The sequence below is a fragment of the Sapajus apella genome, unplaced genomic scaffold (genome assembly GCF_009761245.1).
Source record: "Sapajus apella isolate SASKATOON/1434 unplaced genomic scaffold, GSC_monkey_1.0 scaffold56, whole genome shotgun sequence".
Classification (NCBI taxonomy): Eukaryota; Metazoa; Chordata; class Mammalia; order Primates; family Cebidae; genus Sapajus; species Sapajus apella.
In genome coordinates this window covers 13,382,099-13,400,343 of record NW_022436996.1, presented here as the reverse complement: position 1 = coordinate 13,400,343, position 18,245 = coordinate 13,382,099, and the positions used below count along the sequence as shown (strand labels likewise).

Genomic DNA, 18,245 nt, shown 5'->3' with positions numbered 1-18,245 from the left:
ATGTGGGGAAGGAAGGGAGGGAGGGGAGGAGAAAGGAAGAGGAAAGGGAGGGGAAAGGGAGAAAAGGGGAAGGGAGGGAGAAGGAAAGGAAGGGAGGGAGGGATTGGAAAGGAGGAAGGGGGAAAGGAAGAGAAGAAGGAAGGCAGACAGACCTGTTAGAATTGTGAATTCTCAAATCCTATCCCAGACGCACTGAATCCAAAATCCATAATTTTGTTATAAGTTAAAGCTCATAAAAAGGGAATATCTTAATCAAGACAAATATTACATTGATGGGCTAAGAAGGATTAAAAGACAATAAATTATACCTTAATGTCTATTTTGGGGGGTAACATCTTATTGAAATGTAACTCACAACCATAAAATTAATAAATTTAAAATGTACAATTAATGCTTTTAGTATATTCAGAGTTCTGTAATCATCATCAACAATTTTAGAATATTTTCATCATCCTAAAAGGAAGCCCTACCCTTTGGTAAGTCTCCCCTGTCTCCTTAGTCTCCAGCATCCACTCATATATTTTGGATCTCTGTAGATTTGCCTCTTCTGGATATTTCATATGAGTGGAATCACAATATGTGGTCTTCTGTGCCTGGATTCCTTCATTTAGCTTAATATTTTCAAGGTTCAGCAATGTCACAGCATGTATCAATGCATTATTCCTTTTTATGACCAAGTAATTTTCTATTATATGGATAGAATATATTCTTTATCCATTGTTTTTTTCCATTCACCCATCCTTTACTGGATGTTTGGGTTGTTTCTACCTTTGGGCTATTATGAGTAACACAGCTGTGAACATTTATGTACAAGTTTTGTTTGAACATCTGCCTTCATTTCTCTCCGGTATATACCTAGGAGTGGAAATAGCTGGGTCAAACGGCAACTCTATTTTTAACAATTTGAGAAACTGCCAGACTGTTTTCCAAAGTTACTGCACAATTTTGTATTCCCACCAGTGGTGTATGAGGGTTCTGCTTTCTCCACATCCACCCCAACACTTGCTAGTATCTCAATTTTTTACTCTAGCATCTTAGAGGGTATGAGGTAGTAACTCATTAGGGTTTTGAGTTGCATTTCCCTGACGACTAACAATGCCTAGCATCTTTTCATGTGCATGTTGGGCATTTGCATATCTTCCTTGGAACATGTCTATTCAGATCCTTGGTTTATTTTTAAATTGGGTCATTTTTCTTATTGAGTTGTAAGAATTCTTTATATGTTCTACATATAACTCTTTTATCAGATATAAGATTGGCAAATATGATTGGCAAGTATTTCTTCCTATTCTCTGGGTTTCCTTTCACTTTCTTGATAGCAATCTTTGAAACACAAAATGTTTACTTTAAAAAAAAAATGTCTCATGCCTATAATCCCAGCACTTTGGGAGGCAAAGGTGGGTGGATCACAAGGTGAGGAGTTTGAGACCAGCCTGGCCAACATACTGAAACTCCGTCTCTACTAAAAATATAATAATTAGCTAGGCATGGTGGTACATACCTGTAGTCCCAGCTACTTGGGAGGCTGAGACAGGAGAGTCACTTGATCCCAGGAGGCAGAGGTTGTGGTAAGCCAAGACTGCACCACTGCACTCCAGCCTGGGTAACAGAGTGAGACTCTGTCTTTTAAAAAAAAAAAAAGAGCCAAATAAAAACAACAAAACAAACAAAAAAATACAAAGTTTAAACAAAAAGCAACAAAAATAAACAAAAAATGCAGGAAAAAAAGTTTACTTTTTTAATGTTTCCTTAAAAGTACTGGTTTTGAATTAACTGTATAATGCTACATGTAATTTTTCATTAAGATGTTGGATATTAACATACAGAAACTTTCGGGGTTTGCTGTGGACAGTTTATTGGAAACACGTAGCTATGGCATACAACCACCACTTGGTGGCAGTTAACTGCCAAAAGAGTATTAGGAATAAGTTACCTGAATGTAAAAGGCAATGGTTCTGTGACAATCTTGCCATCATCTGTATTAATTAATCACTTCCACTGCATGGATAGTAATCAGAAATAGAGATACGCAAAATAAAGAGTCTATCTGCTTTGCACGGAAACTCGTTGAAAATACTGTATACTCTACAAGGATAATTTTCCTTGTGATACAACATGCAAAGAGCTCCCATGCTATAAGGGACTCAAGGAAGCAATGTAATAATGCTGCGTTTAAAAAAAAAATGGTTACAGAAGTATTTAAATTTTAGAAGAAAAGTAGAAACTGCAAAAAAAAAACTTGGTTTATATGCCTACCAATAGAAAAGGGATGAAATTGAAGTAGCCAGTAGACACTGGACTAATTTTCCTCAAATGAAAAATGTAGAACATGAAATCACAGTAAATAAATGGGCATAAACAGGTGGACAGGCAGGCTGACAGACAGAAAGAAATGCAGGCAGGCAGAAAAACAGAAAGGTACAAGTGACAGAGATTACAAGAGCTAAGAATGTTGATCTCATGGAGATAGAGAGTAGAAGGGTAGTAACCAGAGGCTAGGAAGGGTAGGGGATGGGGAGATGAAGAGAGGTTGATTAATGGGTACAAACATAAAGTTAGATATAAAGAATAAGTTCTAGTATTCAATAGTACAATAGTGTGACTACAGTTAACAATAATATATATTTCAAAATAGTTAGAAGATTTGAAGTGTTCCCAACACAAAGAAACGATAGGGCCGGGCGCGGTGGCTCACGCCTGTAATTCCAGCACTTTGGGAGGCCGAGGCGGGTGGATCACGAGGTCAAGAGATCGAGACCATTCTGGTCAACATGGTGAAACCCCGTCTCTGCTAAAAGTACAAAAAATTAGCTGGGCATGGTGGCGCATGCCTGTAATCCCAGCTACTCAGGAGGCTGAGGCAGGAGAATTGCCTAAACCCAGGAGGCGGAGGTTGCGGTGAGCCGAGATCGCGCCATTGCACTCCAGCCTGGGTAACATGAGTGAAGCTCCGTCTCAAAAAAAAAAAAAAAAAAAAAAAAAAAAAAAGAAATGATAAATGTTTGAGAGGATGAATATGCTAAATACCCTGATTGGATCATGACACATTGTATGCATATATCAAATGTCACATGTACCACATAAACATGTACAACTATTATGCATCGATTTAAATATTTTCTTTAAAAAGAGATTCCTTCCTCAACACAATCTCTAATGATGCACAACATGCAAGGTGCCATACAAGGCACTGCCATAAAGAGAGAGAAGCCAAAGACTTTATATTTCCATATACCTGTGAAGACACAGATAGGAGTGAGGATGGGAAAGAAATGTCACATGTAAATTATAAATACTTCTTAAAGCCTAGGGAATTGGGATGTCACACTCTATGCAATGTTTACATCTGAAAAGCTTCTGGACTGAGAGAACAAGAACATATAAAAATGAATCTAAACATGATGTTTAGCATAAATGTAACTGGAAAATAAACAGAAGCAGACAACTCAGAGAACAGATGAAAAAGAGTAAGACAGAATTAGTTTCAAGAAGAGATTAATTTGGGATAGGAAGTAAGGTGGATGAGAACAACATGAAAACACTGTAAAGAAAAAATTGACAATAGTTGACCATATCCATAAGGATGAAAAAAAAAGTGGTAGTTAAAAATAGCTCCAATGAATGAGCCTTAGTGAATAAAAAAGGGTGTAAGTCCATAGAAGTTGTGATTTTAAGACAAAAATGAGGTGGTTTCAAATGTGTCAGATAAGAGACTTATATAGAAATATCCAGTAGAGGCCAGGTGCAGTGGCTCACTTGAGGTCAGGAGTTCAAGACCAGCCTGGCCAACATGGTGAAACCATGTCTCTACTAAAAATACAAAAATTAGCCAGGGGTGGTGGTGTGCACCTGTAGTCCCAGCCACTTAGGTGGCTGAGGCAGGAGAATCACATGAACCTGGAAGGCGAAGGCTGCAGTGAGCCAAGATCACACCACTGTACTCCAGCCTGGGCAACAGAGTGAGACTCCATCTCAAAAAAGAAAAAAAGAAAAAGAAATATCCAGAAGAGAGTATATTTCAGGCTAAGGATAATAGAGTTAACATCAGTTTAGCAATTTGAAAACAAATAAATCTTAATCCAATATTGAAAGTTAACAGCCAAAACAATTCTATTAAGTGTAGTCCCCTATGAAAAACTTCTGTACATTTAATTAAAATTACCTATTGCTATTCTCCAAGCACAGTTATAAAGCAAAACTTTGATGGGCTTGTGGGACGGGAGGGAGAGAGGTGATACACAGTTAAAAAGTACCAGTTTATATACTATGAATATAGGTAGCAAAAGGAATTGGAAGCAAACAAAAGCTGAAGGGAAAAATGAATGTAGACTCAATTTCTGACATTAATGTGGCCATTTAAAAGCTTAATTCTTGCTTAAAGTCTATGTCTATGTTGTATTAATAAATTTAAATCTCATGAAATATAAATGTGCACTTTTTTTTTCTTTCTTTTTTTGAGACAGTCTTGCCCTGTCACCCAGGCTGGAGTGCAATGGTGCAATCTCAGCTCACTGCAACCTCCGCCTCCTGGGTTCTAGCATAAATTGTCATTTTATTTGCTACTATATAATGCTTATCTCCAAAAGCTCAAAAGAACATTATTGCATTTACCTTTATAAAATGTGTATAGGAAAGACTCCATTTCCTGAGAAAATAAAGTTAGGAAAAATTTAGTTTTTCTGAATTTGGAAAATGGCCTTTAACTCATCTGGATTTGGAATTGCTGTTACTGTTGTTCTGACATATTGAGAGATACCTGTATTTTACAATATTCCACAGACTTAGATAACAGACTTAAATAAATAAATTCTCATGGAAAAAAAACTATTCTTTCCAATTCTTTAATTTCTTTCAGTAACTGTTAACATTGTAGTTATTAGTATATATTTTTTAAAAAGTTTCCAACAGCTAGTTTAAACATTGAAAGTACCATCGTTATCATTACATTATCTAAGGTGCTAAAATAAGATTTCAATCCTTCCAAATAACACTGGTAGTAGATAAAATGTGCAAGAATCATGCAAACTTCGAAGAAATTAATCAAAAACAATCCATTTCATGAGTTAAAAAAAAATCTGTTTACTAGTACTTTAAGAAGACAAAAATAAGTGATAAATATGTTGATCATTTTGGAGAAATGTTTTCTCTCACTTTTTGTTATGGTGCCAAAACTGAAAAGAAAATGTGCTATTTGGTAGGGTCAAATAAAGATAATGGCAGCACCCAATTAAGCAATCAAGTTTAATAACCACCTAATTTTATATAACAACATGGTAGTCAGACACTAACCAAAGACTGTCTTAACAAGATTAAGATTACAGTCACACTGGAGAAGACTGTACACACACACACACACACACACACACACGCACAATATGACATTAAGACAGGATTTCTTCTGGCTGGAGGAAGAAACGGGTGAAACTTGGTGAAGGGAAAAAACAGAAATGAGCAACCTGAGTATGTAAACATTTTCCAGGATCCAAGTGGATTCTTTTCCCTCCATTGATCATCTGTCATTTCTAGAGAACCCAAAACTACTAGGCACAAAGTGTCTCAATCAGCACTAATCCAGAGAGTTAAAGTTCGACCTGATTAGAAATTAGAAGTTTGAAGGAAACTACAAGGTAATATTTGATTAGGGCAGTCATATCTCCAAGCAGATGAGGAAAGCCTAATCAGGATGAAGGGTTATTTTCTTGGAAATATTCCTACCATCAGCCCTATTAGGACACGTCTTTCACATCTCCTTTATTTACTCTGTTCTAGTAACTAGCATTTAACTCACAGGCAAACATGAACAGGGTGCAAAAGAGAACAGAAAGAAAGACTGCAGTCTCAATAATGACAAGAAAGATGCAAAATAGGAATAGAAAAGAATGACTTCAAAAAACAAATTAAAAAAAGGAGAAAAAAAGAGCAAGGGAAAGAAATATAGTAGTCAGTATAAAATAAGCCTCTGGGGGAAAAATACAGCCTCCAGGTACACATCAAAACGATTCCCAACATCTTCAAGAAATTCTGATGTCCAGTATTGGAAAATCTCAGTATAAGGTAACATTCATTTCCATTAATATGACATTTTTCTAAACATCTAAATGCCTGAAGACTATAGGTATCAACACTTCAAAAATTATTATTCAAGACAAAAAAAGCACAGGTAATGACAGAAAGTTCAGTGATAAATATTCTTCTGTAAACATTTTAATTGAATTTAATTTTGTAATTTCATTCCACAGTTATAATAACTTGTTATCGCTATAATTTTTCTCATTCATTTTGCTGATATATTTAAGTTTGCTTAAATTACAGAATTATGCAGGTATCATTCATTAAATGAAATAACAGAAGTTTAATTAACTACTTATGACTTAGGTTTTTATTTGAAATACTCCTTATATTTACTAAATACTATCTATGTACTGTAATTTATAATTACCTTTTAATTTTGATTGAAAACTTTTAATTTTAATTTCAATTTAAAATAAGACCAGTAAAATTATAATTAGTTCAATGTTCAAGATAAAAAAGAAAGGCATCATCAACTGATACAGTTTGGCTGTGTCCCAACACAAATCTTATCTTGCTTGAATTATAGCTCCCATAATTCCCACATGTTGTGGGAGGGACATGGTAGGAGGTAATTTAATCATGGGATAGTTCTTTCCCATTCTGTTCTCGTGATAGTAAGTCTCATCAGATCTGATGGTTTTATAAAGGAGAGTTCCCCTGCACATGCTCTCTCTGCCTGCCACCACATAAGATGTGACTTTGTTCTTCCTTTGCCTTCTGCCATGATTGTGAACCATATGGTACTGTGAGTCAATTAAACCTCTTTTCTTTATAAATTACCCAGTCTCAGGTATGTCTTTATAGCAGTGTGAGCAAACTAATACATTAAATTGGCACCAGCACTGTGGTGCTGCTGTAAAGATACCCAGAAATGTGGAAGCAACTTTGGAACTGGGTAACAGGCAGAGGCTGGAATAGTTTGGAGGGCTCAGAAGAAGATAGGAAAATGTGGGAAAGTTTGGAACTTCCTAGAGACTTGCGGGGCTCAGAAGACACGAAGATGTGGGAAAGTTTGGAACTTCCTAGGGACTTGTTGAATGGCTTTGACCAAAATGCTGATAGCGATACAGACAATACAATCCAGGCTGAGGTGGTCTCAGATGGAGATGAAGAATGTGTTGGAAATTAGAGTAAAGGTCACTCTTGCTATGCAAAGAAACTGGTGGCATTTTGCCCTTGCCTTAGAGATAATACATCAACAATATATGATAACATAAAATTGGTTTAAAGGTATACAAAATACTCATCAGTAGGATAAAGTAAATCTTATATTAATAACAAATTTGAATGCTATCAAAGTTGTTCCAGATATTACATTGAAATAGATATATTTGTTAAGTAATATATAATCACTTCCAGTTTGTTTAAACATGTGTTTAACAAATATCAAAATCCTCACAAAAAGTAGTGAAAGTTTCTTACATAATAAGCACCATATAAAAACGTAATTGAAACCCACTTTAATGGCAAAAGATCCTGAAGTGCCAAAGTTAATACTCAGAATTTGAAAACTCATTCGTGTAGAGATAGAATAAATAAAAGAGAATGAGCTGAACCTTTACCACGTTTTTAAATACTGATTGGGAATTTGACATTTATGATTTATAATTTCTAAAAGTAGAGTTAGCCAAAAAATTTCTACTTTGCTAAGATATGCAATTTATCAAGACTGCTCGTAACTAGGAATAGGTATTATATCACTTAATCGTCACTTCACTGGAAGTCAGAAATTTAAACACCACATGTGTCTAATAAAGAAAAAAATATAAAAGGCAAAATAGAAAAATATCTTACCCTCAAATTTTTGTTAAACTGGATGAATGAGAAAAGAGAGAATGCCTCCAATTACTGTGAAAGCCTCAGGATTCTACTTTGCTATGGTAGTTCACAGTTGCATTCTTATGGAAATATAACAGATGTTGCAGACATAATATAAAAATCATTTTCTAGAAGTAGAACTTAACCATTTCTACACCCCATTTAATGAAACATATGTAAAGTAATGCATCCATAGCCTTTAATACTGTTAACTATAAAAATATTACCTTTTATCTTTTTTTAAAAAAGTTTGCATATGCTTCCTATTTTCCCCTCATGGAGGAAAGCTCTGCTGCTTCTTTAAAACTAGAAAGCAGATATACCTATATTCTTTTTTTATACATTGAGAAGATCAATAGTTCACCTCTTCAAAAAAATGTTAAGAAATTATTTAAGCATCCAAACAATGCTGCAATCATTGGATAGAAAATCCTAGTTTTAGACTAAACAATTCTGCTATCATTGGATAGAAAATACTAGTTTTAGGCCGGGCGCGGTGGCTCACGCCTGTAATCCCAGTACTTTGGGAGGCCGAGGCGGGAGGATCACGAGGTCAAGAGATCGAGACCATCCTGGTCAACATGGTGAAACCCCGTCTCTACTAAAAATACAAAAAATCAGCTGGGCATGGTGGCACATGACTGTAATCCCAGCTACTTAGGAGGCTGAGGCAGGGGAATTGCCTGAACCCAGGAGACAGAGGTTGCGGTGAGCCGAGATCGCGCCATTGCACTCCAGCCTGGGTAACAAGAGTGAAACTCCGTCTCAAAAAAAAAAAAAAAAAAAAAAAAAAAGAAAATACTAGTTTTAGACTACTCTACAGCAAAAAAACAAACACTTTTGCTTTGTTCTGTAAGACAAGATAAAAAGCATAAATGAAATGAAGTTCTAGAGGCCTCTGCTAAAAATTTCCCATAAAAATGAGAAACAGCATTCCATTTGTAATATTGTAAAATATTTCTATCTCATTTACAATAATTAAAATGGTATTTTATTCAACCAGCAGGAGTTTCAGAACATAGTATTTAGAGGCCTATTGAATGGTATAATTGAATGCATACTGTCTCATGAAGGTCTTTGATTCAATAACAATTGAGATTAATAAAATAAAAAGCAAGGAAAAATAAAACCAACAGACCTACCTAAATAATCAAAGCAAAGGAGAATCTGGCAAATTTAAGCATATGGACTTGGATAAGCCATATGGATAACTGAAATCAATCAAAACCATTGGATAAAATATAGTTAAGTTGGCACATTTTGTTTCCCAAGATCTTAAATTTGCTTTCAATCAATACTCATATCCATTCTCCTCTAAGTTTCAGTTTATATTTATCTGATTTTCTTCTTTCTAAGGTGACAGACCCAGCCTATTTCTAAGCAGTTCCAAGATGATGCCCCTGTTGTTATTCCTGCAGTGTTTTATGTGCTATTGAATGTAAAGAAGGCACAATGCAGTGAAGCACGATTAACTGCAACTGAAACCCCAGGAAAAACACTGAAATTACTGAAGGCATCACTAAAAACAAGATGTATAAAGTAATCACAAAGCAAAAAGACTGGCTTTGATTCATAACTAGTTATACTTAATAAGTTCAATAAAATATTTGTCCAGTGAGTGATCTAGGCTGGTAATGATACATACATTTTCAACATAGTATTATCATTCCTTTTTTAAAACAACCAAACATTGCTGCCAATGGAAATAAAAATCAGCTGTATCTTATCTGTCCGCTAAGGTCTCCTCTTTTGACCCCTCAAGAACATGTCTCATCACTGAGTAAATCACAGTACTTCTCCACAATACCTCAACGGACGACAAGAGGGAGGGTGCATTTTGGACACTTCAAGGAAAAATCACAGAACAATTTTCCTTTTGTGACAGAATCATAATTTCAAAAACTGAAATATTCTGGATGATTCTCTACTAAATTGTACTGTAACTTTGGAATGTGTTTTAAACATTGACCATTTTTATCTAGACAAATTTAAATGTAATTGTTAAAAATTTCAAAATCAAATACTTTATAATATTAGATTCTTTCTTACATTAATTAATTTGTGTTTTCTTGGAAAGAAGACAACCACCTCACAGATGTTTTTCCCCCTTTCACTATCTAAGTTGTATATAAAGAAAGGGACAGAGAAAGACTAGTAACTTTTAAGACACTAGGTTTGATGAGTATATCTTGGCTGATTTCACTGACCTAATTTATAATAACATCCTTAGACAGTCTGTTGAATTCTTTTTCACGAAGGACAAACCAATGAGTCTCTTCACTTCATAAAACTCAAATGTTTATATTTATATTTGTATTAACATGGAAGGAGCTGGGGGGAAAATGTAGGCTGTTTTTCTAATGAACATATTCAAAAGGAAATGACATATCTTAAATATTTTTATTAAAGGTCTATATATATGTTCCCATGTCAAAAACTCAAAATATAAAATAAAATAAAATAAAATAACAGTATGCATGGCAGCAACCCTTCTTATATAAAAATATACAAATCTTTGTCTACAAGCTACTATGCCACACATCTAAAACATCCTCCTTTCCCTCAGTGATCACACCTAGTACTAACAGTTTTACCAAGATGGCAATGGTGGCAACTGTAATCGCTTATTTACTATTCTGTGAACAAATCTAAGGCAATGGGGTTGGTTATCATACAAGCAGACTACATCCTGTAAAGAACAGGTTGGCCTTGCTGTGCAATGACCTACAGAATACCTTCATTAACGTTTATAATAGTCCCAAAGTAATTCAATGAATTCTAATTGATGTTTTACAAGAAAAGCAAATTCTCATCTATATAAAGGGCAATCGATTAATACCCAAATAACCATAGATAGGTGAGTTATTTAAATTTCCACTTTCTTTCATCTATACTTCGTTCTGTATCTGCTTCAGGTGTCCAAAACATATTCCCTAAGTTCTAATTTTATTTAAAAAAAATGTTATACAAGAGGTATTTTCACTGCTCTCTGAAGTCAGTAAAATTTCTTCTACAAATGAGAGGGGCTGATATCAGACCCAAATGATAACATAATTCTAAGGGAAGGTTCAATGTCTAGCAGTAATTGATTAGAGTTACAAAGTACTAAGATAAGATTGAGGCTGCCTACAAAAAAAGCCTGGCACCAGGCTTATAAATGAAAAGATCATGCTTTGAGATCATGCTTATAATAAAGAGAAAAGAATTCAACAGTTCTCACCTTGGCAAGAAGCTTTCTAAATAAAACACTCGAATCTTTAAAGAACATTATGACGCAGGTGATTGTAAGCCCTATAAAAACAGGACCTGTGTCTTTCTCACTGTGTTATCTCCAGACCTTTTATACTGTTTGACACAGAATATGCTCAAAAATTATTGAGTAAAAACAATAAAACAATAGAAACATTTCTGTCTCTCAGGGAATGTATTTTTAAAATGTAACACAATAAAACGTGGCATTTAAAAAATGACTTCTTTTATAAAGATCAAGTGAAGCTCTTCATACACAGTACCATGGAATTAGGAAGTATAGCAGATTTATAAATGCACTTCAAATATTAAGCTCTTGAGATTTTAGCATAAATTCCTTGAATGCCTTGTGATACTGTGATTACAAAAACAAAACAAAAATGTATAAGGTTATAAAATTTCATTAAAAAGATTCCTCATAAACATAATATGATTATGAAAAATGATGGTTCAGTGCTAGCTATTTGAGATTGATTCACTTTAAAAGAAAAGGTTGTGAATATTTCCATTCAGACTTCTTTTTGCTATTTTCAAATGTTTGTTTTATATTTGTTATGACATAATATTTAATATAAAAGAGATTTAGGATCCTTGGAATATTCCTTTACAAATGACAAGTTTTGAAACTAATGATCTATTAAATAGAAAAACAGTCTAAAATTTAAAGCTATTGCTAGGAATGTTTATTAAAACCCCCCAACAGAACACACAAACAAGGACTCAGTGTCCTATAGGTTAGTAGTATTTCCACGAAACACACTTAAGCCTTCTAGTTTCTAGAAAGGCCTCTTATCCCCTTGAAAAAAAAGGGAGGAAAGTATATGTGCAAGAAACAGCCACTAACAGCTGAAGCTCTAAAGCACAGAGGTCTGGCTTCAGTCACTCTCTAGCTCTGTTATCTCTGTGCTGAATGTTTCTCATTTAAAAAATAAGAATAATTGTAATGATTATCCCATAGGACTGTTAAGGTGACACTCAAATTTGCATATTGAGTGCTTTAGCAGAGTGACAAGCACTCAATACACAGTAACTACTACTGTTAATAATAAACATGGCAGTGATTAATCATAACCTATAGAAATACGTTTCCATCACACACAAAATATCTACATGTAAATATAGGTATATGCACACTTGTGTTTCAAGAAACAATAATTACCCTAAATCCTGATACACTGTCTTTTAGCCTTCAATTTCCATTTTTTGTAAATACTGGCCTTATCCCATTAAACTGTTTTCATGACTCATTCATAGGTAACAATTCATATCTCAAAAATAGAGTCAGGAAATCACATTGTTAGTTCTAAAGAAGGGATAGGTAATATTTATATTAATAATTATAACTAATGATATCATCTTAGATACATTTCTGAATTGTGATCTTTTGATCCTTTACACATTTGTTACTGCTCCTCATTTCACTTTCATGAAGAAATCAGGCATGCTTACTAAGTGCTATGCAATGAAAATTGTTACTAATAATTATTGTAATAGCTATACAGTATTAATATTTACAGAAAATAAAAATATGCAAAGCCTGAAATAATTATAACCATTTTTATAATAATTAGCCAGAAAATAATTATTTAATATTGATTTTGGAAGAAGTCAGAACAAATGATAAAGCATCTGCATATATGTAGGTGAGAGAGCATACATGAACAGGTAGTGCCAGAAGAAAAAGTAACAAAGGAGATAAAATATATAAGCATGAAAAATAAAGAATGAGAAAGAGGAGAGAGGAAAAGAAAAAGAAAGGAGAAGAAAAGAGAAAACCCACGCTAAGAGGAAGATGGGTAAAAATGAGAGAAAACTGGAAAATGAAAAGAGTAACAGACATTTTTAAGTAAGGAGAAAGGCTCTCATTCGATAATGTCCTTTTTAGTAAAGCAGTGACAATGTCTTTTGTCAGGCAGTTTTACAAGCTTTAAAGCAAGACACTTATTTGGAAAGTATAATGAAACACTTCATTCTCTCTAATAGATTCCTCAAAGTTCACCCTATTTATAGCTGTTATGGAAAATAAACAATTGAGGTGCATATGATGATATAGAGAATTTAGCTGTCATTAAATATCAAACTTACACACTGTCAGTTGGCAGCATAGCATGACTTCCACTAGCCAACTTTGTAAACCTGTTTACAAATGAGATATGGTAAGGAAAGTAAAGGGATAATTCAGGCTGACTATTCAGATGCTAGAAAAGATAGAGAAGTAAGAGGGTAGGGAATTACCATAGGATAAATATTATCACTCAAATCAGGGTCAAAATAAAAGCAGATAGCAACCAATATACCATGAAAGTTGGTAATGCACTCTTAAAAATTAAGAGCAGAGAGCCGGGTGCAGTGGCTCACGCCTGTAATCCCAGCACTTTTGAAGGTCAACGCAGACAGATCATGAGGTCAGGAGTTCAAAACCAGCCTGGCCAAGATGGTAAAACCCCATCTCTACTAAAAATACAAAAATTAGCCAGGCATGGTGGTAGGCACCTGTAATCCCAGCTACTTGGGAGGCTGAGGCAGAGAACTGCTTGAACCCAGGAGGCAGAGGTTGCAGTGAGCCGAGATCATGTCACTGCACTCCAGCACAGGTGACAGAGCAAGACTCTGTCTCAAAAAAAAAACAACAACAACAAAAAAAAACCAAGAGCAGAATCAGTAAGTATGAAAGAACAGAAGACAGATAATAAGAAACCTACTAGCCAAAGAGCGAAATGTATGATCCTGAGACACTGAAGGAGGAACAGTTTTCCAGGAAGATATCCAAATTCCAGATAGGAAGTACTGGCTGGTAGCTAAAATGGATCAGGGGATCAGCAAACTATGGACTATGGGCCAAAATCCAATCCTCTACCTATTTTTGCAAATAAAATGAATTTGGAACACAGTTACACCAATTCTTTTATATATTTTCCACAGCTGATTTTGCACTATAAAGGCAGAGTTGAAGAGTTGTTGACAGAGACCACATGGCCTGCAGAGCCTAAAATATCTACTATCTGGATCTTCACAGAAAAGTATGCCTGCCCCCTCATTTATGAGCTGCGGGCATGATCATATAAGCCTGACACTGAAGTCACCAAACATCCATATGCCCGGCACAGACTACACAACTATTTACACTATTTGAGTTATCTGCTTGAATTTAATTCCCAGCTTTTCCATTTACTAGAAGTGTGAATGAAAATTGGCCATTCAATCTTTCAGTCTACTCACCTCTAGAATGAGGACAAGAATACTACTGCTCTCACAAGGTTGACAAAGGATTAAATGAGTCAATCATGCGAAGCTCTTAGAACACTACTTGGCAAATGGTAAGTACTATCTGTGTGTTGGCTACTGTTAAATGTAGTCGGCAAAATGCTGAATGAATTAACTAATAATATATTTGAGTGACAAATTCTAAGGCGGTAATTTACTGAAAAACATGGTGGTAGTTGATAGTAAGAAGCTTGTGGATGAAGTAAATTCAAAAAGAAGAAATATCATTTAATTGTGATAGAGGAATATGACCAGAAGTGGCACTAAACACAAAGATTAAGTCATTTCCATAAAGTCTGAGTGAATCCTGGGAAAGAAGTTAGCATAGCGCTTCTTAAAAATCTCATAATATTTGTATGGCAATACCTAGAATGATTAAACATCGATTTCAATAGAAATTGGCCATCATTTGGAGGATGGGAATAAATTTACCTCTGGTCTCATATAAAAAATATGCCCTTTCTTCTGTACCACCAATGCATTAAAATGTCTTATACATTTAAATAATCTTTTTGCAGTCCCTCAAATATTTTTGTGTGACTGAGATACATCTTTTCTGCCAACCTTATTTACGAAACTACAGCTTGTACATAACTGTTTTGTTCAATGGACCTGAACCAAGTATGCAAATTGCTCGTCAGATCTTTGGCTCAATGTTCACTTAAATGTGCTCAAAACATAAGTTCTATGAAACACTAAACACAGAAATGGACACAATAATGTCAATTTGGTGCTTTTAAGTGTAATAGCTGAACTATTTCAGAATTCTCAATTCTAATGACTAAAGCTACTCAATGCTAGAACAGATGGCTCCCAGATTGTCCTAACTGAAATTCAGATATCCAAAAGCCCAGCATTTTCCAGGTGAAGTGACCTCCTGCATCTTTACCTGGATGCATTTAAATAATAAAAATGTACATGGGCCAGGCACAGTGCCTCACACCTATAATCCCAGCACTTTGGGAGGCCAAGGTGGGCGCATCACAAGGTCAGGAGCTTGAGACCAACCTGGCCAATATGGTGAAACCTGATCTCTACTAAAAATACAAGTTAGCCAGGCGTGGTGGTGGATGCCTGTAGTCCCAGCTATTTGGGAGGCGGAGGTTACAATGAGCTGAGATCACACCATTGCACTCCAGCCTGGGTGACAGAGTGAGACTCCGTCTCAAAAAAAAAAAAAAAAAAAAAAAAAGTACGTGGCAGTCTCCCCATTCATGTACTTAAAACAGGCAAATCCCTAAAAGCTACATTCATGACAACTACTTAGATAACAAAGAAGCCTTAGTTGAAGTATCACTATTTTACTTCCATAGAGATTCTGCCACTAGACATGCCAGAGTGCATGCTGCTCAGTTATTTTGAGCATGTTCAAAAATAGAACATTTCTTCCCACCTCCCCCGCCCAGTTCCTCTTCTACTAGCATAAACAAGTGTTTCAACCTATGGCTTCTCCCATGTCACCATATCACCCCATTCAGTTTGTTCCAAACATCACCTGTAAACTCTAAATATAGAAAGAACGTAGACCAGACTTTCAAATGTCTGTCTCCCAGTGAACTGGAGGAGAGCATGTTAAAACCCGTCACGATCTTTTCTGCGCCAATGGACGTTTCTTTCCATAGATCCCAAAGCAGCTATTACTATAAAACTGAAAGCTCAAAAGGCTCTGCTGCCCCCAAGAACTAGTACTACAAAAAAAATTCAAGTTATTTTTAGTCTATTATTATACACAAATAGTGTAAATGTTCTTTAATTCACCTATATTTAATTAAGTGGCATAATCTTAAAAATAAGATTCTAGAAGGAGTCAATCTTGGAACAAATTATTACAAAAGAGAAGCAACATGGAATGACAATTTAAATACACATAGGAGGAACAGTAATTTCTATCTAACATATAACATTATGCAGAGCATAAAGTAGATTCAGGGCAAAAATATGTTTCCATATATTACCAAACACTATGCAATGTGGAAGAAAATGAAGGTGAACCCCACCAAGTTTCTCTGACTGCTTCCCCAAGCCCACATTTTCAGATGTCTTTAAACCTACTGGGTATATGTAGATTACAAGTGAAACAGGAAAAAAAAAAAAAAAAAAAAAAAACACCATCAAGGAAGACAGACCTTAATTTCTCTATAACAAATATATTACAGGAAAGTAAATATTTGTTAAAAATGAAGATGTCTGTGTTTCAGGAAAGGGCATTTAAGACCCAAGCATTTTGATTGGGAAAATGATACCACACCTTCTAAAGAAGTGGGCACAACAACTATAAGAAAAGAAATGCAAAATGTTTACTTCACCTCTAGTAAATTGTCTGTTTTGAAGTTCTACTTGGATAGTTTTATGTTATAGTCCATCACCTGGTTAGTACAGAGACAGAATTCTTTGGGTTTCCTTTTTTATTTTCATGTCTTTCACTAAGGGCACAAGCACACAAAAGACACCACTCAGCTTCTCTAGCAAGGATAGCTATTAACAATGTGCTTAAACTCAAATTATCCACACATCAGCCCACTTCACTGAAGCCAAACAAAAGATAAAACAGTGTGTGTCTGTGTTTGTGTATCTGTGTGTATGCATATGCAAATGAATTAAACATGGCATAAATACTGAAAAAACATACATAAAATGTTGAATGTTAAAAAAGAAAACATAAATATAAATACCCATACAAACTTGGCAGCCATTTTCTGGAAAAACTTATATGTACCAGTTGGACACACACCTAAATGGTATAAAGAATGAAGTGAAACAGGTGGTTGAAATGTCTATACTAACTGCCATGAAGCACATAGTGTCACATGGTCTTGCAATCACCAATTCAGGGCATTTTCCTTATTCATAGTATTTCACTTATTACTCTGTTAGAATTCCATTTAAAATTTATTTCATGAGAAATAATGAAACAGAAAAACTAAAAGCATAAACGAAGATAATGAAGGCAATGACGGCTAATGGGGACTGACATTTTTCATATCAAATTGTGAGGCTTTAACTTTTAAAAATGCACACATGGCTCTGTAATTAAAGATGAAAATCTAAGGGAAAGCTAAAAACTTTATATTTACAAAATTAAGGTTAATGGGTGGGCACAGTGGCTCATTCCTATCATCTCAGCACTCTGGGAAGCCAAGGCAGGAGGTTTACTTGAGGCCAGGAGTTCAAGACCATTGTGGACAACAAAGGGAGACCCCACCTATACAAAAAATAAAAACTTAGCTGGATATGTGGTGCATGCCTGTAGTCCCAGCTGCTCAAGAGGCTGAGGTGGGAGGATTGCTTGAGCTCAGGAGGTCAAGACTGCAGTGAGCTGTGATCATGCCACTGTAGTCCAGCCTACGTCAGAGTGAGACCTTGTCTCGTAAATAAATAAATAAATGTTAACATACAGTTCTCATAAATAAGTTATTTAACAAAATGGGCCCAATATCTGATTAATCTCTTTGGACAATGATGTAAGGAGATAAGGTTACTACTAACTGATATATCCTTCTATAATTAAAAGATGCACCCTACCATAATATCTTAATAAAAATGATATATTCCAATGATACATTTATTGGCATCTTAATTGTCAAAGGCATAAAACCAAAAGGCAAAAAAAGAAAAAAAAAAAAAAGAAACACATTTTTGCAAGTGCACTATAACAAAAGGAGAGAGTACTGAAAATGTCAATTCTGATTGGGTGTACCAGGAAATATCAAATAAGTACAGAGGAGTCATAGAGTAGAGGAAAAAAATGTGAGTGACAAAGCTCAGGTTTAGCAGAATTATTAAAGGGACCCAACTGAGGCTGAAGACCAAGGAGCAATCTGGGGAAAAACAGAGTGCACGAG

General features: G+C 35.1%; 1 protein-coding gene across 4 annotated transcripts in view; it reads right to left on the bottom strand.

The window, feature by feature from the left end:
• TPK1 (thiamin pyrophosphokinase 1) overlaps positions 1-18,245 on the bottom strand; it is a 396,118-nt gene that overhangs the window by 304,927 nt on the left and 72,946 nt on the right. The window contains exon 1 of one of the 4 annotated variants that reach the window (XM_032245139.1): positions 4,612-4,657. The exons of the other annotated variants lie outside the window; for them this stretch is intronic. Coding sequence (XP_032101030.1) covers positions 4,612-4,642 — 31 coding nt within the window. The 5' untranslated portion in view covers positions 4,643-4,657. Of the gene's footprint in view, positions 1-4,611; positions 4,658-18,245 lie in introns of those variants that run through there. 4 annotated transcript variants of the gene reach the window in all.